Raw genomic sequence first — 25,777 nt, forward strand, 5'->3', positions numbered from 1 at the left:
AATAAAAGTCTAAATTGAACTTAGGACGCTTCATCTTATCCTTTAGAAATATTAAAATTGTGTGTATTCATGTTTTTCAAAGGGTTTAAATGACTTTGAAGAAAAAAAAATGGTACGTCGAAATATTCTGTCTCTAGATTCCTGTCAGGCTAATTTAGACAACTACATTCGGAATGTTTCTATTACAGGAATTGAGACTGTCATCATCACTGTGACAAGCAAAACTAGTTTTGGATATTTAAAAGAGGAGGTAATGCTTGCGCGTTTTTTTTTTCAAACCAATTACAAATGCATCATACTAAATGAAATTCGACTAAATCATAAGTAATTAACACTAATTAATGTCTTTTTTTATATTTGTTTAACTATATCTTTCCAAATACGTTGTTTCAAACGTTGAAAAAAAAGTTTGATAAGCGATAAGTTTGTAAAAAAAAGTTTGATAAGCGATAAGTTTGAGGACTCCTTTAATTTTGACCTTTATATTTTAAATATGTTTTCTTTTTAGCCAGGGATTTGATTTTTAACGACTTTTAACGCATTTGTTGCAAGTGACTAACCTTTAGATATGATTTATAAGTTAAAAAACGTTTGTTTTCTAAATCTGTATGACTTGATAACAAAAGAAAACGTCAATTGTGTGAAATGAGCCGTTATGATGATGAATGGCATTTTTACGGTATATAAGTGATTAGTCTATTGCTCTTATATATACGGACTTGTTAAAACTAAATTTACACACGTTTTCTAATTCGAGCGAAATTATGCATTTATCAGACTAATTTCACTCATTTATTGATATGAATGTTTTTACTTCTTTTGTCATAAGTTTGAAAATAGCAGTTATATATCATTTTTGCGGCAGAAATGGTTTGCAACATGCGATGAATGGGTTATGAGAAAATATTTAGTAATCAGTGTAACATTATATATTGAATCATTATTTTGATTAAAGGCAATAAGAAACCGCAGAAAATCTTTACAAGGTGTTACAGGTCAGATTATGTTACCTGATTACGTAATTGTATATATCTTCAAATCGAACAATAAAATGAAGTGTAAAACACTGTATATGTATATGAAAACGAAAAATACCTTGGTATTTAAGAGGGACAGAAAAACGCTCAGTAATTTTAGAGCAGTATGTTAGAGCAGCATACCATAATTATGATAATGGAAATGAAAAAAAAAATAATTAAAACGAACAAATAAAGATACAATTTAAAGAAAACATCTGAACTATTGAATAGTTAAAACATACTTCAGTTTAATAGTGAAGAAAGAAAATAGCATGTTTGGTTTATACAGAATTTATTAGTTCGATTGTGTAAGGAAGCTATTGGCTTATAGACACACGTTTGAATCTGTTCCTAAAACCAACCAGTACTGAGCAATGAGTGTAAAGTTTCTTGCTCAAGGAAACAACGACATGTCTCTGATGGGGTTTGAACCCTTACGACTAGCGATCATTAGATAATTAGTCCGATGCGATAACCACTCGGCCATGCGGTCAAAACTAACCAAATTGAACCAATTGAGTCCAATTCCTAAATCAACACAGTACTGGTGTCATATATAAGGAAGCAATTTCGCCGCTCCAGTTTGTCTTGAACTTAGAAACCCTTGGCTTAGTGGCAGATACCTTAACAACTAAATTTTGTAAATTGGACAAAATTCTCCGCATAATAGTTCCAAGTAAAATATTTTACTCTACTTCTACTAAACACATGCGCAACAATAATTATATATTTGATAATAAATAGTATAACATCCTAAGCTCGAAATTCAAATTGCATTAATAAACATACCAGTTTGTTTAATAATCCTTTTTTGCAAAATCCTTTTTGTTTTGTTTTCTTCCCGATGCACTACGGAAGCGTCCTGGTGCCAATTCATAATGTTCTATAAAAAAATAAACTCCTACGTAGGAGATAAAAAAGCCTAATTAGGAGTTTGTAACTCCTACGTAGGACTTTTAAACTCCTACATAGGACTTTGTAAGTCCTACGTAGGACTTTATAACTCCTACGTAGGACTTTATAACTCTAACGTAGGACTTTATAACTCCTACGTAGGACTTTGTAACTCCTACGTAGGACTTTATAACTCCTACTTAGGAGATAAAAAAGCCTAATTAGGAGTTTGTAACTCCTACGTAGGACTTTTAAACTCCTACGTAGGACTTTGTAACTCCTACGTAGGACTTTATAACTCCTACGTAGGTGATAAAAAAGCCTAATTAGGAGTTTATAACTCCTACGTAGGACTTTTAAACTCCTACGTAGGACTTTATAACTCCTACGTAGGAGATAAAAAAGCCTAATTAGGACTTTATAACTCCTACGTAGGACTTTGTATCTCCTACGTAGGACTTTTAAACTCCTACGTAGGACTTTATAACTCCTACGCATAGACATCGTCGGATACCCACGATTGATAAACATGTTACATAACATGCAATCAATGATGAATGTTAATGGTTCGGCCGTGGGTATCCGACGATGACGCATAGAATACATATCAAAGAACTGAAAGCACAGAGTTCGACAGACATGTATGCAAGAGCATATTATGTAGGAAAATAAATTATATGAGCCGCGCCATGACAAAACCAACATAGTGCATTTGCGACCAGCATAGATCCAGACCAGCCTGCGCATCCGCACAGTCTGATCAGGATCCATGCTGTTTGCTTACCAACCCTATTACAAGTAGAGAAACTGATAGCGAATAGCATGGATCCTGATCAGACTGCGCGGATGCGCAGGCTGGTCTGGATCCATGCTGGTCGCAAACCCACTATGTTGGTTTTGTCATGGCGCGGCTCATATGTGTCAAGTTGTAATTGTGGCAAGCCACTTTAGTAAATACCTTTAGTCTGTAGCCAGAGATGATTTTGTCATTATCTGCATATATTGAACGATGATTCTGTATTATGTACGTTTAGTTATATTTATTAAACACATGTACACAAAATGTATGGGTTAAACTTTGTTCAAAGTAGGATGTACAATATAAAAACATATGCATGCATAATGCTCCTCAAACCGTTATCTTAAACTTTACGGAGCAGGAACAAGACACTTCACTACCCCCCTCCCCCCTGCCCCCTATAAGGATTTAATCATTTGAAATGGCCAAAATGGATAAAATTGCTCGTTTTGTTCAGCTAGTTCGTATTGAAATCGTAATCATTAAAGCCTTTTAAAATTTTGATATATATGCTTGATGTCGAGTAAGTTTTTTTCGAATAGCTGTAAAGCAATTTTTCGGGATACATCGCCAATGCTTACAGACACCTCACCCTAAGACACTGTACACTCTAGAAACCTGAGACACTTTATTAAAAGGTGAAGTGTTGCGGCATGGCCGTGTGACTAGTAGCCTAATGATCGCTAGCCGCATGGGTTCAAACCCCGTTAGGCGCAAGCCGTTGTTTCCTTGAGCAAGAAACTTTACACTCATTGCTAAGTACGTACTGGTTGGTTCCAGGAACGGATTCGAAAGTGTGTCTATAAGCTTATAGCTTCCTACACAATCAAACTTAAATAAATTCTGTATGAACCAAAGGTGAAATGTCCTCTATATTTAAGATTTGAGGGGGGTGGGGGTAAGTGTCTTGTTCCTTCGCCGATATACCGGTCCGGAATGTTGAGATTTGCAAAGCATTCTGTATGCATTTCTTATAAAGTCATAAAGTCCTACGTAGGAGTTATAAAGTCCTACGTAGGAGTTAAAAAGTCCTACGTAGGAGTTTAAAAGTCCTACGTAGGAGTTAAAAAGTCCTACGTAGGAGTTTAAAAGTCCTACGTAGGAGTTATAAACTCCTAATTAGGCTTTTTTATCTCCTACGTAGGAGTTTTAAAGTCCTACGTAGGAGTTATAAAGTCCTACGTAGGACTTATAAAGTCCTACGTAGGAGTTTAAAAGTCCTACGTAGGAGTTATAAACTCCTAATTAGGCTTTTTTATCTCCTACGTAGGAGTTATAAAGTCCTACCTAGGAGTTAAAAAGTCCTACGTAGGAGTTTAAAAGTCCTACGTAGGACTTACAAACTCCTAATTAGGCCTTTTTTTATCTCCTACGTAGGAGTTATAAAGTCCTACGTAGGAGTTAAAAAGTCCTACGTAGGAGTTAAAAAGTCCTACGTAGGAGTTTAAAAGTCCTATGTAGGAGTTATAAACTCCTAATTATGCTTTTTTTATCTCCTACGTAGGAGTTATAAAGTCCTACTTAGGATCGAGTTATAAAGTCCTACGTAGGACTTTGTAAGTCCTACGTAGGAGTTATAAAGTCCTACGTAGGAGTTTAAAAGTCCTACGTAGGAGTTACAAACTCCTAATTAGGCTTTTTTATCTCCTACGTAGGAGTTTATTTTTTTATAGAACATTATGAATTGGCACCAGGTCGCTTCCGTAATGCACTTAACCTTGTTAAAAAAAATCTGTCAATAACAATGAAATGCCACGAAAATTCATGGAAACCGTGCCTAACTATAGTAAATAAAAATTCCCACGGTATCTGTTTACATTTACTATAGGTTTGACTGCATTTTTGATGACCATCATTTGCTGTATTTGTTGTATTTTTATTTGTCACTATTGTTTGTTTGTTGGGGTTTTTTTTGTTGTTTTTTTGTTTTGTTGTTATTTTTTTCACATTTGACAAAGAACATGAACATTGTTGTTAAATGTATTTATTATTCTGTCCCCGCAACACTATGCTCATTTACCTTAAATTGATAACTAGCTAACTAATATATGATCTAACCCACATATTGTTAATATTTTAGATAAATCGTCATGTTGTTACCATGTTTGTAACCTGATTTACCAATAAAGAGTATTGTATTGTATTGTAACTAAGTGACGTCTCCCTTCAGAAATGAAGTAAAATACAAATTATGCTCATTACGCAAATAACCGTTAATGAATACAATATTTAAAAAATATTTATCGAAGGTAGCACTTAATCTGAACAATTCAATTTAGTTCAAATATTTGTTATTCATTATTGAGATATACTGGTTTATATATGAGCCTATACTGTTACAAGAAATAAAATATTTTTTAACATAAAAAATGTTTCAAATTTTCGCTTATAAAGCATAAACGCTGCAAAATGAATCATTTTAATGTGCAAATATCATCATCCAATATGCACCGAATTAGTTTAAGTCCTTGAATAACAAAATAGTAAAATTATAGCCGTTGACAAAAGAAGGAAACTCCCTTTAAACAGAACTTAGTGACATGCTTGTTTTGTTTAAACTTTAAACACCACTTTGTATGTGGTTTATCGTAATATGTGGTATCAAATGGTTTTTAAAACAAGATTAGAAAAGATGAACATGGTTTTATGTACAAGATTTGCTTAAATATTCAAGCAAAACCGATTAATGGAAACTATTTGATCAAAGCAATATTAGCGGATTGATAGGTTTTTACTGTGTCTTCAATATTTTCTATGAAATAACTGGTTATTAAATAACATACTGTGAAATATCTGGTTAATAGATGACAACATACTTTAAAATAGCTTGTTATTGTTATTGGATAACATTTGATGACCATAATGGTTATGAAAGGGAAATGTTCTAAATTTAGGTAAGCTCTTCACCTATTCGCATATCAATTTTATGTCTGGCATCGAATGAGAATTTAAATATGTGGTCAGAACCTGCGTGTAATGTTTCAGAAAAATTATCTTTAAACCATAGTTATCCACCATCAATTGATATTTAACATAAGTTGTACGTAAATTATGTCTAATATTGCTTAAGATATGTAAAGTATAATTGTTTACTTCAAAATATACTTCATTCTATTTTCGCCATTGTGAAAATCCGTATTTTGATGAATGTTTCTTATATAAGCTCCGAAAATTCGCATGTTAATAGTAATTACTGGGCTTCCTGACGTCATTATTTTTTTCTCATTTGTTTACTATAACAATTGAACAATTAATTGTTTAGAGTTAATTTTCAAAGAAAATACTTTAAGCTTTTACTTCATTTTTTAAATTAAGAATATTTGTAACCTTAGAACCGACCATTTTGATAACTGAATACATTTTGCTTTGTCTTGTTATTAACATAAGTCTGGAGTTGTTTATACTTTGATAACATGATTATTCAGATAATTCTTAATTGTTTAATTTAGATACTATTGTTACAATGTAAATTGTTACAAAGTATTAATTACTTTTTTTTCCCAGATATTTATATGTATGAATGCGTTGTATGACGATGAACTGTATGCTTAAGTCTTAAATAATCATCTGTTCTGTTCTGGTAATGTTGAAATTTTGCACACAGACTTAACAAAATATTATATATTTTTTAGTTTGTCATGCGCGCTTGTTATGATTATCTAAATTTGTAGGATGTTGATAAAATAACTACACACTGTAAGTGAGCTCTACAACATTTTGCAACAAACAATGCATTTTTGTACAGGCATTGACATCATTTTAAACTGTATCACACTAGTCTGGCTGGAACCAGCACAAAATGTTCGTGCATTATTTTGTAGCAATCTACCAATCTTACATTATGCTATCCTCTAAAAGTAAGAGAATTTTTGCCAACCGTTGTTTCGTGTTTTTTGTTGTTTTGTCCAGTGTTGTTATATTTTTCTGGTCCTTTGGGAGAATTGATTCCAGCATTTGTAAGTGTTGAAAATTGAGTACCGCTCAAGCCGGTGCTTGGGGACATGATGGGTGTTGAACTTTCTATTTATCCCTCTTGTACAGACTCAGTCGAACCGAATCCTCATGTAATTTTGCTGATTTTAATGCTTCCGATGGATCACTTTTTCAGATATTCGACTTTTGTTCTTAATTTATACAAGATATTTAAGAAACAGATACACGAACAAATAGAATACAGTTTTTATACTTTATGACATAATGTAGTTGATTAACAGATTTAAAGGGTGTTTCTGCGAAATGTTATAGAAAAAGTCAATTGAAACTCTGATATAACCATACAACAACAAACGGAGTCAGTTTTAGTTATACTCTGATACAGTTTCAGACAACTCTTAGGCTTCATATTTTATAATGAAAGAGATCTTTTGGACACAGGGAAACAGCAACTGATTTTTGTTATAAGTTTGAAATGGCTGTTTGTGCAACGTGTCATTAGTCTACATATTTAAAGTACAGTTTAACATTGAGGCATTAAACACTTTAATCACAGGAGTCAATTATCATTACAAATTCATTTAAGTTTGTATCATTTATAAGTAATTTCGTTTAGTTTTTGTACAAGGGAAATTAAATTCTCATATTAAGTGAAAAGTCTGCACACATTTTATTTTTAAAATTGAATAATTATACTATTAAAATGTCATTACGATACTCAAAAAGTTAGTCACACACGATATAAATGATATTTTACAAGTAAGACGATCATAATTTGATACTAAAATCAAAAGACTGATGATAAAAGGTGAAAACTGATGAAAATACAAAATATAATATCATTAACCTGTTTTTGACAAAGAGGCCTAGACCTACAACAAGGAGCACACAAGTCTGTCACGCGATGCGTCGATTACCAAAATATTCTCACTTGAAATTAAGATAAAGGCTACTCGGTCATTGAAACATTACAACTGAAATGGAGTAGAGCATGACCCTTCTTCCATTGAGATTTTGTAATGATAATTGTACTTGTCTACCAATGTATCAATCCCAGACAAGTATGAAGGAAAGTTATATTTAAATATGTCACAATCTCACCATATATTATATATATTATTTTTTAATGAAAATATAGAAAGTAATAAAAAAATATGTAATCTGTATGAAAGTATATGTATACTGTACATTTAAAAAAAAGTTCCATTAGTTCTGTTACATCACATTTCAAATGAATCCATTATTATGGCCTTTACTTTGTTGTTCAACATGTTATTCACGAACATATGAAATAATAGCATCGAACTTTACTAGTTGTTTATGGAACACGATGTATTGTATGGTTATAGTAATTGTTATTGTTTAATTTGATAGAACAGAACAGAACAGAACAACAATTTTATTCATGACTTGTACAATAAGTACATCATATTAAAACATCTTTTCAGTATTAAAGATAATTTAAGCCTTTGTGTGGCATAATGAACCTTTAATTATGAGTTTAGGTAGTAACTCATAAAAACAAAAGTTATGAATTTAAACTGGTTGTTTATTTAAGAAATAATATACTGTATCCCAAACTGTGATTTTATTGCTCAATAACATCACTGTTTGGAGTTCGGATGCGGGAATTATATCACGAGGGCGTAGCCCTCGGAGTGAAATAATGATGCGCATCCGAACGACAAACAGTGATGTTATCAAGCAATAAAATCACCGATTTGGATATATTATTTCGATTCTAACACGACATCAACAAATAAATGCTGCCGTACATGATAATTAGATAAACTGCGCCTCATTTGTTTCCGTACTTATTGTCAGCGCGTCACATTTTTAGTGGTTACGTCACGTGTATAACGATTCCGTCACATATCTAAATATAGAACGTCAAACAGTTATTTTATAGCATAATAATACACACTTTCGGTTCTTCTATGTTCAATAAGGAAAAATGCGGGTCGCGTTAGAATAGTTGTTCATGAATTCAACTTGCTTTTTATGAGCATTACTGATGACTTTAATAGGTGGTTCATAAAAAAATACTCACGATATTTAGTTATTCGCGAAACACCAACTATGAATTCATAAAATAATACTCACGAAGTCACTATATTTTGAAAATGTTACCGTTTTACACACAATTACCGGTATTTGACAATTATTTCTAGCATGAGCATATAATTATAACAATTTCATGTCGTTCAGTTTCTTCGAACGAAATACAAACATTTAAGGAATTGCTTCACTACAGCGGAATGATCATCGTAAGCTAGCACGTGAAATAAAGTTTTATTTCTGTGTTGTGTTTGATTGTTGAATGTCCTTGTATTTTTAAACTTAATAAGAATAAAAATTAATCGTTTAAAGGGCAAAAACACGCGTAAATATCCATTTTTTTAATTTAAGTTTTATATGCACAGTGCTCTCATTAAGTATTATTTGACTTTGGCAAAACTAAATATATACTTTATTATCGGATTGCAACTAATTTAGTGTATGCGTAGAACAAACAGCTTACTGTAAACCGGAGTTTATTTTTGTTATAATGATTATTTGTAAATATTGTAACTTGAGGTCGATGTTTGAAATGGAATTTGATTGAAACACATTTTAATTAGTTACGCAATTTCATTCATGAAAATATTATGAGATTTTGTTCTCGGTATAACAGTTAGTATACTGTCGGATATATCGCACAGAGATGATTATAATATTCTAAACCCAATGGGCCGAAGTAATTGATTTGAATGTTGCGAAAAACGAAAATGATAGTAAATCAAGTCTGTAATTGATTTACATGCGACGGTTTAAAATACGTTTAACCAATAAGACACTATAACTTCAAATACCCGTACAAGGTGTATTTGAAAGTATGAAATTTGTTGTGAATTAAATGTTGGAAAATCAGTGCATTCTTACGGAGCTTTGTTAGATTTTACGAGAACGAATAATTTAAAAAAATAACAAAAGTAAGAAAACTAGTTTTATTATATTTTTTTCCCATATTATTGAAATTACTGAATATTGTAATTTATTCTTTATTCGAATGATTTCTTAGCTTGAATTAAACGTTCAAATACTTTAAAGATAAATGTACAATACCATATTTTAAATACAACGAAGGGAATACTCACACTGACACGCGATGACTAAAGCACGCGCTTGCATGATGACTGAGGGACGCAACATGGACGTGTAATTTTGTTGAATCAGAGACTGATGCTTGATGGAACATATACAGGCCCCTTAAAACATAACTTCTAAATCTACACGGATGAACAGCCAATGAAGTCCTATATGGATAACTTTCCGGGTTTTGCTTCAATTCTTTCGATTTTTAACGGAAAAAAATCTTGTATTTTTCAGATGTAGTTAAAAATGGGAAGAGGTGATAAAACTAGTATCGTGTATATATGGATTCTTTTAGTTAACATCGTTCAAAAAGGTAAGTTTATATTTTTATTGACAGGAGGAAAGGTGATAAAAATATTATTTTACAAAGGTGAAGCTATGATAAAAATGTTACTTATAAAAGAAAAAATGTGATAAAATGCTACTTTATAAAGGAGAAAATGTGATAAAATTTTACTATATCAATTTGAAATATAAATTTTCGTTGATAATATATGGGGATATTGCAATATCATTTTGTCATATTTCATATTGCCATCATTTCGCATGAAACCTCGGTTACATATATAAAAAGTAACAAACTTGATTTCTTCAAGGGATTAACTACATATTTTTGGTATAATAACTTATTTTAAAGAACCAACCAACCCCCCCCCCCCCAAAAAAAAAAAGAAAAAAAAATCGTAAATTTCATTTAATTCATGTGATAAAGTACATAGGAAAATGATAAGTTAGAACTGGTACTATTTTGTAGAAATAATTAATGCGATTTGACTCGGACTTATTTTACAATCACAGTAGGCATACTTTATGTTATTAATAAACAAACCTTCATTTGTTCAAACATTATTAACCGTGAAAATAAACCAATATTAATTTACTGACTTTAACAATATACTTACATATACATACTTATAGTTCAATTTGGTTTATTCAATTACTTAGTTACTCACGCGATATGATGAAAATTTGAATGGTTGATGTTACTTCGACAGTTCATCACATCGCAAGAGACTTGGTTAAGATGTCAGTTTAAATGTCAGCGCTCAAACAATGCCTTGTTTCATACTATAAAATGCAATTCTGCTACCCGATACACTTAATACACGTTGAGCATGCGCTGTAATAATTATCTCCTTATTCTGAAATCCATATCGTTAAATGACCCTATCGTAAAGTATAGTATTTACAATACAAGTTCATTCTGTAGCGTAATTGTTTTTGACCAAGCAGTACAAAACATAACATAAACCTTTGAATAGTTAATGATATCCTATATTTTTCTTTTTCAATTGATTTGAGATAGAATCTCTACAAAAGTATGAAAACGATTATATACCTTTTGAAAGGGTCAATTATACCAGTGATAAGGAGTACGTAAGGTACAAAAGACACACCACGCCTTTATAATATCAATTTTCTATATCAGATAGTTTTGTAGATATTATTATGTTTGCAAAGAATGTTGTCAAAACCGTTTAATAGAATCATAAAAAACGACAATCATGCGCATTTGTCTGAAACCAAATATAATTCGGATGAGATAATTAACATATCTTTGGGTTCATCATTAGTTATTCTTGAAATAGTGTCATCAAAGGGTTGTGGTTGCTAACTATTACCCGTGTTAATAATCTTTCTTAAATAGCTGTCTCGATCAAATAAAAGGGGATTTTTACTAAACAATTTTGTTACAAATGATTAAAGTAAAACAGAATATGACCGAGTTTTGTTAAATTGATTTTTAATTACTTATGCATGTTTATGGTTACTAAGTATGTAGACAAAAGAGATTGAAAACAGAACAGATATACATATTTTTTTTAAAAGAAAATAAAAGATCATATGAACAAATATTGTATGTTTTAGAGCACAATGACCCGAAGTTTTACATGATTCTAAAACTAACTCGAACTCATGACATCGCCCACATCACTGCATTGTGTGGTTCAAACCACATCTGTAATGATATTCTTTTAATCATATTGAACAAAAAGAAAAAGAAAAATATATAAAAATAAATACATGAATCATATTGTAGATTTCCACCTCTTCATACATTCATCATGAATTAAATTGTTATTCTGTGTACATTGTTTAAAAAATGACATAACAGTACTACTTAAGCTACTTAAAATAACAAAGTTTCGAACTTTCAATGACCACTTAATGATATAATATAAAGGGCGTCGAATGTATGACTTTTATGGGAGGGTCGAGGATACAGAGCTTCATGATAATTTCTTACAGAGTGTCTTTTTTTTTGCAGACCATCACTTTGAATAACGTTTTTATATGGAAGCATAAACCTGCCCTTTTTACTTGTGTCTTATGACTTTTGACTAGTGACTTGTGACTTATGACTTTTGACTTGTGACTTTTGACTTGTCTGTTGAACATGATAATTCGGCGCATTTTTGAATGAAATATGGCAGACAACGAGTTTTTACAGATTATTTTTGTTCATTGAATTGTATCAATTAATTTTAATATAATTCACGTTTTAAGTACTTTTCTCGATTTGTTATAGATTGCGTTTGTTTTATTTTAATGTGGTGACAGTGCGTCTGATCATCTTTCCTATAAAGAGTCTAACCTTTAGTTAACTATTGCTAAACAGATTCAGATTAATGTAAACTACTAGATTTCTTCACAATGTGCATTCCAAGTTTATAGATATTCATGTAATTAAGCTTTGGGTGTGTAGTTTTTTCTTCAAACGTACACACTGCATACAACTTATTTAAAACAACGTTTATCTTACATGTAGTAACAAGCTTATGCTATGCACCGTAATTTAATTTGTTATCGTTGTTGTTTGTCATTGTTTGATCATCGTATATGTAGTTTAATAATAATTGAACAACTTTTGGATTTTATGTTGAAAGTGATATTAAGTAAATATCAGCAAAATCTTAGTAAAGAGGAGAGACAATGGTATATGTCCTTATTTTGGAAAGAAGGGAGGTGTAGTTGTATGGGTCGTTGTAAGGTCCAATAAAACGAGGGTAGTTCGAAAAGTGTTGTAACTTTACTTTTTTATGGAAAACTATTAGAGAATGAGATGTTATATAAAGTTTTATTGCATTTGCTAGTCATTTATCTTCGTGCTTTACAACCATATAATAATGCGAAAATCTATGCACGATGCATATCAGCAATTCATAACAGTAGTGGGTATGGTTTATATACTGGGCAAAAAATCGAATGGTTATCTGCAAGATTTAAGAAAGAAAAAAATACGTAGTCTTCAACAGAAAGAACATTCTTTAATGTGCAAAACAAATCTTTATAATATCTTTATTGGTTTTCCAGAAAAAGGTCATGTGGCAATAATTTTCGAACATCCCTTGCTTTGTTTATGTGTTCCTTCTATAGTTTAAAAAAATGAAACAATTAGCTTCAGAAATAAAAGTGAAATCTTTGAGGTCTTTTTCTTTGCAACCAAAAACACCTTTGCATGTACCTCATTGAGGAAAATGCATGCCATTGATAGACATACTACTGCCCATGATGCTGTGCCAACATGACACAAAAATGCACCCCAATTTGACAATCCATGAATTGGCCTCTGAGACCTTTGCCATAGAAAGAGGGACTTGGGCGTGCAGCACAATTTCTATTTATATTGTAAATTTGGCTAGGCTATTTGAACATCCCATCATCATTTACTCCTTAAACAAAATGTTATACAAATGTTTGACCTCTAAGTGTGACATTGACCTTGAAGCGAGGAATTTGTGTGATGTCAAAACATCTGGTAGAAGTGAACATTTTTGCCAGGTTATATGAAAATCCAATCATCAGTGAATGACTTATATTCGAGACACGAAACATTACACCACAATTTGACCTTTGACATTGACATTGACCCATTGACCTTGGACCTTCAAACTTTATATGTAAATGCACCCTCATGAGTTCTACATACCACATCCATTATTCTGTTAATGGTTAAAAGGTCAAGGTAACGATGACCAACAAGTGCAAAGACTTTAAATGGTCATATAATCTCAGTGCTTTGACCTTATAATTGACAAACTTTCTAATATATATACATGTACACACTTTGGTTCGGTACTGTGACACTGACCATTGAATTTGTTACTTTAAAATGTGTGTGGCAGGCATAACTTTCCATGTCGCATCATCATCTGCTGTTTGAATATTGTTGATGTGTTTGAAAACAATTTAAAGAGACTAGAGATACGTTGTACTTTTGTTAATGAGACAGGAGCAGGCACGGGCGAACTTTGTTCTGGACATACATTTATAATTAAACTTGTCAGTTGACCTAAAGTTCTCGTCATGTTGTAAGATAAACTTCAATTTGGATTGGGACTTGTCTGTCAAATTTGGTCGGACACATTGATTGATGGATTTCAAATTACATGTATATATTTTTAAACAGATTACATCAACAATCTTAAAACAGCATACGTGGGTGCGCCATGGTAATAAAATCTCGAAACAAAGTGATACCTCGGAATAAGCCATATCTGCAATTCTCATATTTTTATATGCAAAACACAAATGTCATTAACTGTTCCAGTTTTGAGTTTCTTGTGATTAATCCAAAACACCAAGCTTATTATTGTCATGATTGAAATATTTATTGCGAATACATGTACAAGTGTATATATAGGTACGCTATTACTATGACGTTTAGCAATTTTATTGAATTTGAGGTGCGAACATTAACAAAAGTTGTATACATGGTATATATCAACATAAGAATAATATCATAATTGATCAAAAAAGAAAAGAAATCACTGTCGATTATCAATGAGGATAGTCTATTAATGTTCAACAGAAAAAGGCCGTCTCTGTTTATCTTCCTAGCCTTGTAGGAGTATCGGTTTCTCCACTGGATGGCAGATCGCTCGGTGCAGATATCTGCGGCACCACTGAGTGCGATATAGCGGTAGTTACCGGAATAGGTCTATGTACATTAATTGGAGAGATTTTGAAATAATTTGGCACAAACGTTCACCATCGTAAGAAGATGTACCCGGTATGCAGACATATCTTTAACCTTTAATGATAAAGGTCAATGTATGTCAAGTATGGGTCAACACCAAATGTTGACATTTCAGACGAAGGCTGCTTTTGTCCAAATGAAATTTTGTTAAAACATCAAGGCTTTGGTTTAAATAATAAAGAAGATATAACAGATTAGTTATAACCTGTCCAGGTGACCTTGACCTTCAACTCAGGAATGCGGCTGTATATAGCAACGCCTCGTCTCGTGATGGTGGACATTTGTGCCAAGTTATTTCAAAACCCACTCATTCATATAGAAGTGGACGTTTAACCTCTAAGTGTAACTTTGACCTTCATTGCGGAAATGTGTCTTATACTGGGACACATCTTATGATGGTGAACATTTGTGCTAAATTATTTCAAAATCCTCCATCCATGTAGAAAGAACAAAGCGGTGACGAACTATTTCAATCCAGTTTGACAGTGTTGTGGAGACATAATTACATACATTTGTAGTAGCAATTTATATATTAAAAGCTGTGTAATCGTGTTGCATTGTCGTTTTAGTCACAGGTTGTCTGCTAACCATACCAATTCATTGAGCTCGAAAAACAATTGCAATGCCGTTTCAGCGTCACGTGCCATTTGTAAATCCGGTTTCAAGAGTTGAGCCAATTCTTTAAAATCTTTATTTCTGTTCTTCGGAATGGAATACATCCGTTAACAACAAATTACGTCTTGTATACCGAAATCTTGACTATCAAATAGTTCTGGTAAATAGAACATTACGTTTCCATAATTGAGCTCGTTATTCTTTTGGGGTCTAATAGCGTGAGTATTCCAGTTTTGAGCAATTCGATCAAGGTGTGTTTAAATTAGATCCATGAAGCAAAATTTCAGATGAACAGAATGGACTGGGTCGAGTTGATCATATCGTCAAGAATCACGCAAGTCTTTAAAAAAGCTGAGCCACCACTGTAAATCATGTTGTCGTAAAGAGACCAACCAACGTTCAACTCGCTGATTGGAAGTACTTTTACCAATTATAACACTTCTGTGTTTTGCAAAAGCGTCAATTGCATTGTACCGAAAGAACTGTTGTAAAAGGCATACATCAGAGTTTTCTGTTCTAGCATCACAACGTATGATCCGAAGTGCCTTTTCAATTGACTTCAGGGAATTTAAAAAAATACTTTTAAATGAGGTATGGATTATTGTTTGTATCCGATACCTCTAGCCAGATCAGTTTTCTACTTAATTAATCTATCAATAATACCATGGATACAAAATCTAAAGGGTTTTGACTTGCAATAACCATCTAAATGCCAAATATATTTGGGACCTTTCGCACAATTAACACGCCTTTTGAGACGATGGGTTTTCCTCAGATCAGATGAGTGCCCTCAGGATCTAAAATCTTCATTACCCCCATAACTTCCTGATGAGTTGTCTACACATTATGATTAATTTGAAGCCGTTGCCACAAAAACCCATAACCCATAGTTTGTCCACAAGTATTCAGCTATCAATAACTGTAGGGCTGTAATCCCCGACGTTTTAGGTTAAACTTCTTTAGGAAATCTCTATAATTGCCGCATTGACAACAAAATCTCTTGTCAATTTAATAAAAATCCTAGAATCTCGGTGTATTTGAAACCAAGTTTGAAATATTCAATAATAAGTTAGGACCTCTGATTTAAAGTTTTCTTTGGCAAATAGGTTGGTACAACACACATCACCACATAAAAAAGTGCCAAAATCATTAATATTATTAGCCCAATCTTCATTTTTATTTCTGTTCATCTATATCAGTATCTGTCAGTATCTGTAAAGTATATAAAAATAGTGTTAACAATCAGGATAATAAGTGCAAATAACAACAATATATCTGGTACTATATGTTCTAGCATAGTGTAAAGAAAAATCTAACATGAATTGTTCATGATTTTTTGTTTGTTTCAATCTTTAACTCGCATGTCAATGGTTTGCTTTGGATAATACATAACATAATTTATTTAAGTATGATAGTGCATAAAGGTTGGAGCTAACAGACACTCTCTAGAATCTCTTATAGGAAGGTCAGCAATGGTTGTTTAGTTTATTTGCCCAGTGAAGCACCAGCTAGCACAAACCTAGCAGGGTTTAAATCACAAGTCAAATGTGTGAACCACTCAGTCTGCCTGCTACCCTGAGCGACACTATGCTAGCAAATTGATTAATGTGAATATATATTTTGAAATTAAACAATCCATCAACCCTGAATGTATCAGATACTATCTTTATTTACAGGATATTAACAGCTTCCACAACCGTCATTAAAACAATAAATTTTAAGGGAATCTACACATGAGAGAGGTTTGTATAACACTTACATTTTGAATAAGACAGAACAACTGTCGACAATACGAGATGCTCAGGAGCCTTCAAGTCGCAGCTAATCCAGATGATAAAATACGATTTTAGAAGAGACTGTGTTATAAAACGCCTCAATTAAATGGGAAAAATGTTCTAGAATATTTTAGCGTTTTCGTCTGCCATATTTCATTCGAAAACGCGCCGATTTATGTCAGACAGGTAAGTCACAAATCAGAAGTCAAAAGTCACAAGTCATAAGTCGCAAGTCATAAGACACAAGTTAAAAGGGCAGGTTTATGCTTCCATATTTTTATGACACATAATGATTTAAGATTGACTATTGTTCTATCTGCTAAAACTTACATTTGTCAGTATGGTATAGGCATTAATGGATTTGATTTCAAATTGTAAGATATAATTTCTTTGGAAGTTTTGTTACTATAACGTATTTGTATTTAAATTGTAGCAACATGTTTATATGTTTGACATTAATACAATCTTGTTTCGAACAATGATTTGCAACTGTTAATTTCTGATATGTTTGAAGTTATTGTTAATGATACTTTATAATTCTTTTTATAATAGCTATTTTATTTCCCTTTTAAAAATCGGTCTGAATTTAAAACGCAGTGCATTAAAGTTTATGTTGAAATACACTGTGGCCTCTATTTAAATATATCATATTTATGTTATGGATAAAGATTACAGACTGTTTACGTAAACGAAAAATTTGATTTAATTGAAACATTTGTAACTTGTGTAGACAATGAGTAAATGGTCATAATTTTCAAGTGAAAGGTAAACATTTTTTCAAATAAAAATATTTACTCCTTCAAGTATGGTCATTTTCAAAATATGTCGGAAGAATAAAGTGCCACAGCTTTTAAATCATATAACTGCGATAATGCAAATATCCGAAAATTATTATAAGATCCCATTCAACGGTTTAATGACGTTGTAAAAGGAAACACATGGCGAATTTCATTCTTTCTGTGAAATATTTGTTGCAAATCCTTTATTTCATTCGGGTCAAATTTGACCATATCCGAAAACAAGTGCACGTATTCTGCCTTAAGGTTTCTATAGTTCTACTTGATCAGTTTTGTCAAAATAATTAACTTATATAATTATTAGTTATGATTATAATTAGTTATAGTTATAATTAACTATATATTTGATCGCAAGCCGCATGGGTTCAAACCCAGTCAGGGGCAAGTTGTTGTTTCCTTGAGCAAGAAACTTTACACTCATTGCATAGTACTGGTTAGTTCCATATAGCATATAGCTTCCTACACAATCGAACTAAAATAAATTATGTATAAACCAAAATCATTAAGCTAAAGTAGGCTCTATATATTAGAGAGATACTCTTTTTGCATTTCATATACAATATCGAACACATCGAATAGGCATTCATTAAACAATCTTATATTTCTTTTTTATCTTATCTTTTTTGTAAGTGAATGTAACGCTCAATTCATTACAGTATAAGCATATTGCATATCAATTACAAGTAAAACATATGATTGTCGATTATTTGAATATTAACTTATATTACATCGCCAAAGTTATTTTTTCCCTTATATTTAAAGTGAACATGTAATCTTATTTCAGCGTTCTGTCAGTGCAGCGGCTCACCTTTAACAGTCTCCGCCAGTGAAGAACCTGCGAAGTTTATATCCCCTGGTTACCCTACGTCTTATACAAAGTAAAAATTTATTTAAATAATTGTGTCCGTTAATATTGTTTATATAGGTTAACACAAACATTTCTATAATTCAAACTGATGGAGCAATGAATGCATATATAATACAAAATAATTAAATAATATTTAATTAATTAATTAAATTATTAAAGCTATGACATTTCACTTCGAATGTTTCATCTTCGATACTTATGCATGTATGTATTAATTTATAAACCTTTTACTGATCTATCACTTATATTTGAAATCATATGTTTATGTACATTACATGTTTTGAATTTCTTAAAAATGTTTTTATGATGTCTGTGAAAACCGAACATATAAATGTGTATACTGATGATAATTGATGATTATTGTAGGATTTAGTGTTATTGTTTTATAAAGGTCAAGTTATTAGTTCACTGTCTTACATAATGCTAGTTTCTAAGTAAACTTACCGTTATTCTTATTTAATTGCTTATAATAAAAGTAATTTATTATCTGTATATTTGGAATGCATGATTTATATTTAATTTAAGTTAATGTTTTTAACACATATGGAGTTTTACTTTCAAATTTATCTATTTTTCTTTATTCCATCTTTAAATAGCGTCTGGCTATAACCATACAAACTATTTGTTTAATGAAAAAAAGGCCTTCATGTAATAAGTCTCTAATCCCGATTTCCATATTGGCTATACATATCAAGAATAAGTTTATGCAATTGTTTTAAATCTAGCCAGCGTTTTGAAGACTTTTTTATTTGAACATATTGAGAAGGGATGATTCTTCAAGAGCAATGAAAACACAAATTTAAAAAGTACTCGGTTTGATTGAGTCTGTTCAAGAGATATAAGATGCAACATCTCCTCTAACGCCCCCCCCCCCTGCACCGCCTTGACCGAATACCAAGAAAAAACAGCACATCATAGATGATAAATTTGTTTAAAACTGATACAATAGCTGCTAAGGAAAAACATTCTTAAAGTGTAAATATACCACCAAACATATAGTAAATATAGACCAAGTTAATACTAAACACATACAATTTGTCATTCTTGTCTAGTATATTTTAGTAAAGTTGCAATCATTTTTTTTTATCTTACATTTAAATGTATACTTACAGATCTACACCTCTTCTCTAATATATTCTTGTTTGTATCGTTAGTATGTGTTTACACCAGGAAAAAAGAAATAGGTCTCAAAAATAAGTAGAAACCCCTTTACACATATTTACCCTTTATTAATAAAGTCTTGCACATTGAAAATTTTTCGTAGTAAAATGAAAACTGCGATTTTTAAAAACAGCTCATAAACCGTAGTTTCTTTTTTGTAAAATAATCAACAGAAATTCATTGTTTTGAATTTGTCTGAAAATACAAAGATGTCTATCAATAGAAATACATACATGTATATAGCAAAATTAAGATGCAATGTTTCTTTTAAAGTTGCATGCCATCATATGAACCAAACTATTTCATTAAAAATTAAACCTTAGAAAAATTAACTGAGATTTCAGCAAAAGTGAAATGGTGAAAGCTACAATTTATATGCAATCAATGACTGATTATGCAATGTTTATCATCATATTTTACTGCGTGACTACTAAGTAAGGACTATTTTTGTCCTCTTTTTGGTACATGTATTTTACGTGCATTTTAAGTTCCGTCAGCAATGCGTAACTTTATTTGTCTTGTTCTCTTCACAATATATTGTATTTTATTTTTAATTACATTTTCATTGTTTGTTCATAAAAAGAAGGCGTCCTGCTTAAAGAGATGATAATACAAACATTATATAAAATATGTACATTATATATACTTACAGTGACTTGACCTGTCAATGGTTGATAGACTCAGGGGTGGCTGGACAAAAGATCATCTTGTACTCGGATAACATTAATGTTGATTGTGCATTCGGAGATATCATTAACATTTATGATGGTATTATTGAAGTTTCTTTTGTAGATAAAACTTTACCCTTAACAAGTGTCAGTATTAAGAATAATTGAATAAACAAAATTTATTTGACATATCTGTTATATACAAGCGTCATTGTCCTTTTCTTTCATTTATGAATTCTAAATGAGAAAAATAAGTAAATTAGTAAATGAACAGTAAACTCCGCATATAACGAATTTTAGGAGACCGTCAAATTTACATCGGCAGATATCGTTATATTCGAGAGGCAACCAATTTGAGAACGCGACAACAGCGTTGTTATAAGCGGTCAATCGTTATGTAAAATATGAATACATGATTTTTTTTTTATTTTAAATTTGTGTTTGATCTTATTGCTTGCTTTCTTGTTTATTGGTGTCTTTTTCTGTTTGGTAAAGGTTCAAGTACGTCAGATACTACCTTGCACACAAATTTATGTGGGACAACATTAAAAAGCAATGAATATATCTCCAGTGGAAGATATGTATTGGTTGAATTTACATCGGATTCTGCAACAGTAGGTCCTGGGTTCGAAATGACATACCTTTCAGCTGCGGACACATGTAAGAGTTTGTCTTTGTAAAATGTAAAGCTATGTATTCAGCTCGATTCTGTTTGTGGTCGTAACCATGGCAAAATGTTACTTTTTTGTTAATAGATACAGGTTGTATCAAAACCAATCAATAACTAATTTGTTACGGTAAAACGCAATAAGTTTTAATGAAATTGGAACTTAAGTTTATTGAACAGCACAATCAAATATATAAAAAGTCCGATTGTTGTTAGTGATATGGGTACAAGATAGTGTTGATCATTTATATGTTTTATATTCTTCTTATAATAGTAAAAGCAAGGGAAATATTTGATATAATTTAACAAAAGACAAAGTTTTCACGAGTGTATGTATCTACAAGTTATGCTGCGACATATCTCAATGTGAATAAAAAATTCTCTTTCAAAGAATGATTGTTTAAAGATATATAATGCTCAAATTTGAAACTTGAAAATATTAATTATTGCTTTAAAGTCACTTTTAAAATATAAAATAAACATCTTTTGTGTGCACAAAGAGAAGAAGTGTTACGTTTTAAACGTAATTTCGTTTAAAAAACTGACATTTTTATTTAAGAAAAGATCAAATTAGTTGACCAGCAATAGGGAATGCAACTTGCCAAACATAGTCTGTGCATTCTCATATTCAAATTAGACATATTCAGTAAGAATTTTCCAGATTTAAATAAATTTCTGCGATAGAAGTATTTGCTCAAAGAGGAGCATAGAATATCTTTAAGATATAAGAAAACACACATACACCATTGCATGTAGAGTGGTTTTTAAGAAGATATTTTTCGTTTCAGCGGGCACTGGCTGCTCTTCAGAATACACTTTAACAGCATCAACAACATCGCAATATCTTACCTCACAAAGTTTTCCAGCATTGTATGCCGGGTAGGTAGAAAAAGTTCCCAAGTAAATGCACTTTCAAAAGTTGTAACATTTTTGTTGGATTATAAGTCGAATCGACAAAGAAATGGATATACAAATGTATAGCGAAAGACGTAATCCGTTGTTTATTAATTCAGACGCAAGCATCCATCAACCTTCCATAATTAACTGTTTGGAAGGCTTCCTAAAACTGAAAAGACCAAACTTTACTGGTTGAGGTTCAAACATAAAATTGGGGTGACGGGAACTAAGTCGAAGTCGTTGACCTTAACCACTGAACTAAAGTTCTAAAATTTACCATAAACTATGCAGGATTTGTTCGATATATCTACTGGTCACCGTGCCATAAGATGTTGTCCATTTAAAAAACATTTTTCTTTTAAATCATGTTTTTATAGGTGTTTCATGATGATTATACCATAATCATGTTAACGATTAATTCTTTTAATATTTGACGCATTTCTGTCACGATTTTGATATGTACTGACACACTCAAAGGTACAAATGGAATTAAACGTTATATTTTAAATAGTATTTTAAAAATGTTAACTTCTTTTGCATTCACCAGCTGAATAAATGCTTTATGCAAACTTAGCAACACGACAACACGACAACCATTGATTTTCTTGTTTTCTATCATAGGTCGAGTTCATGTCGATGGCTACTAACTGCATCAAACACCCAGGCTACCATAGATTTTCAAGTTGTTTGGAGTGACGTTGAGACAGATGCTAATTGTGCATATGACAAACTTGTAATTTATGATGGTAATTTATATATATATTACAATACTATTTGAAAACAAGTGTTCAATATGTGCTAATTTCAAAACAAATAGTAATAAATATTTCGAATAAGTCCTCTTAATTTGTATATGTTCCCAGGAACCTGACTTTGATTATAATCCGAAACATTTTGTGGTTTAATATTCTTTGAAATTTAGTACACTTGCATATTACATTTGCGTTAATGCATAATTAGAATATGGAATCAATGAAGCTTGAATCTTTTTGGTTTCATTAAGGAGTCTAACAAACTCAGTTTTAGTTGTGTAGTGAAAGAAGAAAACATTTGAGACGCGTCATGACAAAACCAACATAATGGGTTTGCGACCAGCATGGATCCAGACCAGCCTGCGCATCCGCGCAGTCTGATCAGGATCCATGCTGTTCGCTTACCAACTCTAAAACAAGTGGAGAAACTGACAGTGAACAACATGGATCCTGATCAGACTGCGCGGATGCGCAGGCTGGTCTGGATCCATGCTGGTCGCAAACCCATTATGTTGGTTTTGTCGTGACGCGGCTCATTTTATTTTCAGACAATCAGGTTTAACATTATCAAATCCCTTTATACCATTTATACAAAGATCTCAACATTTCAGGGAGATATGTTTGCGAAAACAAAGTGTTGCTGACTGATTGCTCCGCACGCACGAGCGCAGACGATACGCCCACTGTGTTTACGTCATCATCATACCACGTGCTGGTCACGTTCTCATCAGATCAATCATTTAATAGATATGGTTTTGTTATAAAATTCACTGAAAACCAAGTTAACACTACAACAACAACCACTGTCACACAGGCTTCTACAACACAAGGAAGTTCAGGCCAGGCTGTGAGAACAGAAACAATTATAAGTAAGTCTTCTTACTTCAAATATGAGAGTTTACAACATGCTCCTTTTTCATTATAATGCTTTTTTTCTCACAGTGAAATGTTATGTTCTCTTAAAAGCAAACATTTCATAAATTCAAGATAATGTACATATTTACGCGAAACAGTTTTTACTTCAAATGTAGACAAAGATATATGTAATACTAAGCAAAATTCTTAGTTTATACGGTTATACTTGTGTTACGCAAAATTTTATATAATGTTAGTCAATCACTTTTAATCCACACCCGTCTTCTTAAATTAACAAAACCAAGCTTAAAAGATAATCGAAACGTTTAAATGAAAATTAAACACATCAACGCTATTATTTAAGAAATTTATACTTTGGTGTGTTTTAAACTTTCCTTTTCAATCCCAGAAGTACATCATTATTTGTAAACTTCTTGTTTGATTTGAAATTTAAACATTTTTGAGTTATCATAGTGAGACGTGTATTGTCATAATAAAATTGTAATGTTTTATTTCAGAAACAGAAGTTAGCATAGCTCTGATGGCAGCAAGTGCCGTTGCCGGAGCAATATCTGCACTTGGTATCGTAGCAACGATATGGGTAATCAAATACATCAAAGCCAAAAAGAAAATAAAGAAAGGTCTCATTACTGTTCATTCTATAGCACCGCTTCCAGCCAGACAAACTGTGTTCGCACCAAGGCAACCAACAAACGTTCTATCATTTGTGTGATGATTATTCAAGAATTCCTTGTCTGTTTGTTTACCACGCTTCTTTCAAAATGTGCCAAATGTTCAAGACATAACCAATGCTTACAGGCATAATGTGAACTCATAGTACTATTGCTCAAACTATTTATGTAAACATTATATGAGGCTTATAAAAGCAATATCAAAAATGATAAGAAATATTGATACATGAGTGTATATGCATAATCTATGCCTTATTGACTGCTTATTTGAGCCGCGTCACGACAAAACCAACATAGTGGGTTTGCGACTAGCATGGATCCAGAACAGCATGCGCATCCGCGCAGTCTGATCATGATCCATACTGTTCGCTTACAAACCCTATAACAAGTAGAGAAACTGAAAGCGAACAGCATGGATCCTGATCAGACTGCGCGAATGCGCAGGCTGGTCTGGATCCATGCTGGTCGAAAACCCATTATGTTGGTTTTGTCGTGACGCGGCTCATTTATTGTAAACAGTCACCTGGTAGTTTCAAGTTTATTCTTTTCAGAAAATTGAATGCTCGACGAGTATATCATGAAGTCAACGAGCCATTGGTATTATGAGTGATTTGTTATATACTGTGACAATCTGAAATTTTAGTTTAGTTAAACAACATTTTATTTCAATCAAACATATATACGCAATATAATTACAATAAAATGCTAAAAAGGATGAAGCTTTTTTAGAAATTCTCTCCTTGGAATGAAACGATTGTCATTAATGATAACATTTAAATGAGCCGCGTCACGACAAAACCATCGTAATGCGTTTGCGACCAGCATGGATCCAGACCAGCCTGCGCATCCGCGCAGTCTGATCAGGATACATGCTGTTCGCTTACCAACCCTATTACAAGTAGAGAAACTGATAGCGAACAGCATGGATCCTGATCAGACTACGCGGATGCGCGGCTCATATGTAAACAAAATGTTGTATGATTGTAATTTTTAAATTTCAATATTAAATGTACAAAATTTATCAAAATACAAAAATGATCAAAATGAAAAATAACGAAATCCATATAAACATTAAGACAATTATTTACATTAAGTGAAATTTGAAACTTTACTGTAATATTTTCAGTATTGCTTCATTCCGGGTATCAAAGTATACACAAAATTGATAGAAACATGATCTGTATTTAAGTGTAACATGTTTACTATTTGTGTTGTAATTTGGTGTTTAAAATACATTTTGTTCGGATTTTCATTGCTAGTCAAACATTA

General features: G+C 32.0%; 1 protein-coding gene across 3 annotated transcripts; it reads left to right on the top strand.

The window, feature by feature from the left end:
* On the top strand, positions 1 to 25,432 carry LOC132724737 (cubilin-like). 3 transcript variants are annotated; one of them, XM_060709687.1, is made up of 9 exons: positions 1 to 250; positions 10,015 to 10,093; positions 18,733 to 18,826; positions 20,630 to 20,745; positions 21,141 to 21,305; positions 22,101 to 22,191; positions 22,831 to 22,955; positions 23,573 to 23,830; positions 24,335 to 25,432. In XM_060709687.1, exons 2-9 carry the CDS (start codon positions 10,027 to 10,029, stop codon positions 24,547 to 24,549), a joined length of 1,131 nt encoding a protein of 376 aa, XP_060565670.1. In that variant the 5' UTR covers positions 1 to 250; positions 10,015 to 10,026; the 3' UTR covers positions 24,550 to 25,432. The 3 variants fall into 3 exon arrangements, with proteins under 3 accessions (XP_060565670.1, XP_060565671.1, XP_060565672.1); XM_060709688.1 differs by lacking the exon at positions 1 to 250 and adding an exon at positions 5,224 to 5,606; XM_060709689.1 differs by lacking the exon at positions 1 to 250 and adding an exon at positions 9,239 to 9,617.
* Positions 25,433 to 25,777: the final 345 nt, after the last annotated feature.

The sequence above is a fragment of the Ruditapes philippinarum genome, unplaced genomic scaffold, assembly GCF_026571515.1.
Source record: "Ruditapes philippinarum isolate M1 unplaced genomic scaffold, ASM2657151v2 ctg1068_1_1_1_1, whole genome shotgun sequence".
Taxonomy (NCBI): domain Eukaryota; kingdom Metazoa; phylum Mollusca; class Bivalvia; order Venerida; family Veneridae; genus Ruditapes; species Ruditapes philippinarum.

Coding starts and splice junctions, on each gene's coding strand:
- LOC132724737 (XM_060709687.1), top strand. CDS start 10,027: ATGGGAAGAGGTGATAAAACTAGTATCGTGTATATATGGATTCTTTTA. Junction 10,094..18,732: donor AGTTAACATCGTTCAAAAAG/GTAAGTTTATAT, acceptor ATCTTATTTCAG/CGTTCTGTCAGTGCAGCGGC. Junction 22,192..22,830: donor TTTCCAGCATTGTATGCCGG/GTAGGTAGAAAA, acceptor TTTCTATCATAG/GTCGAGTTCATGTCGATGGC.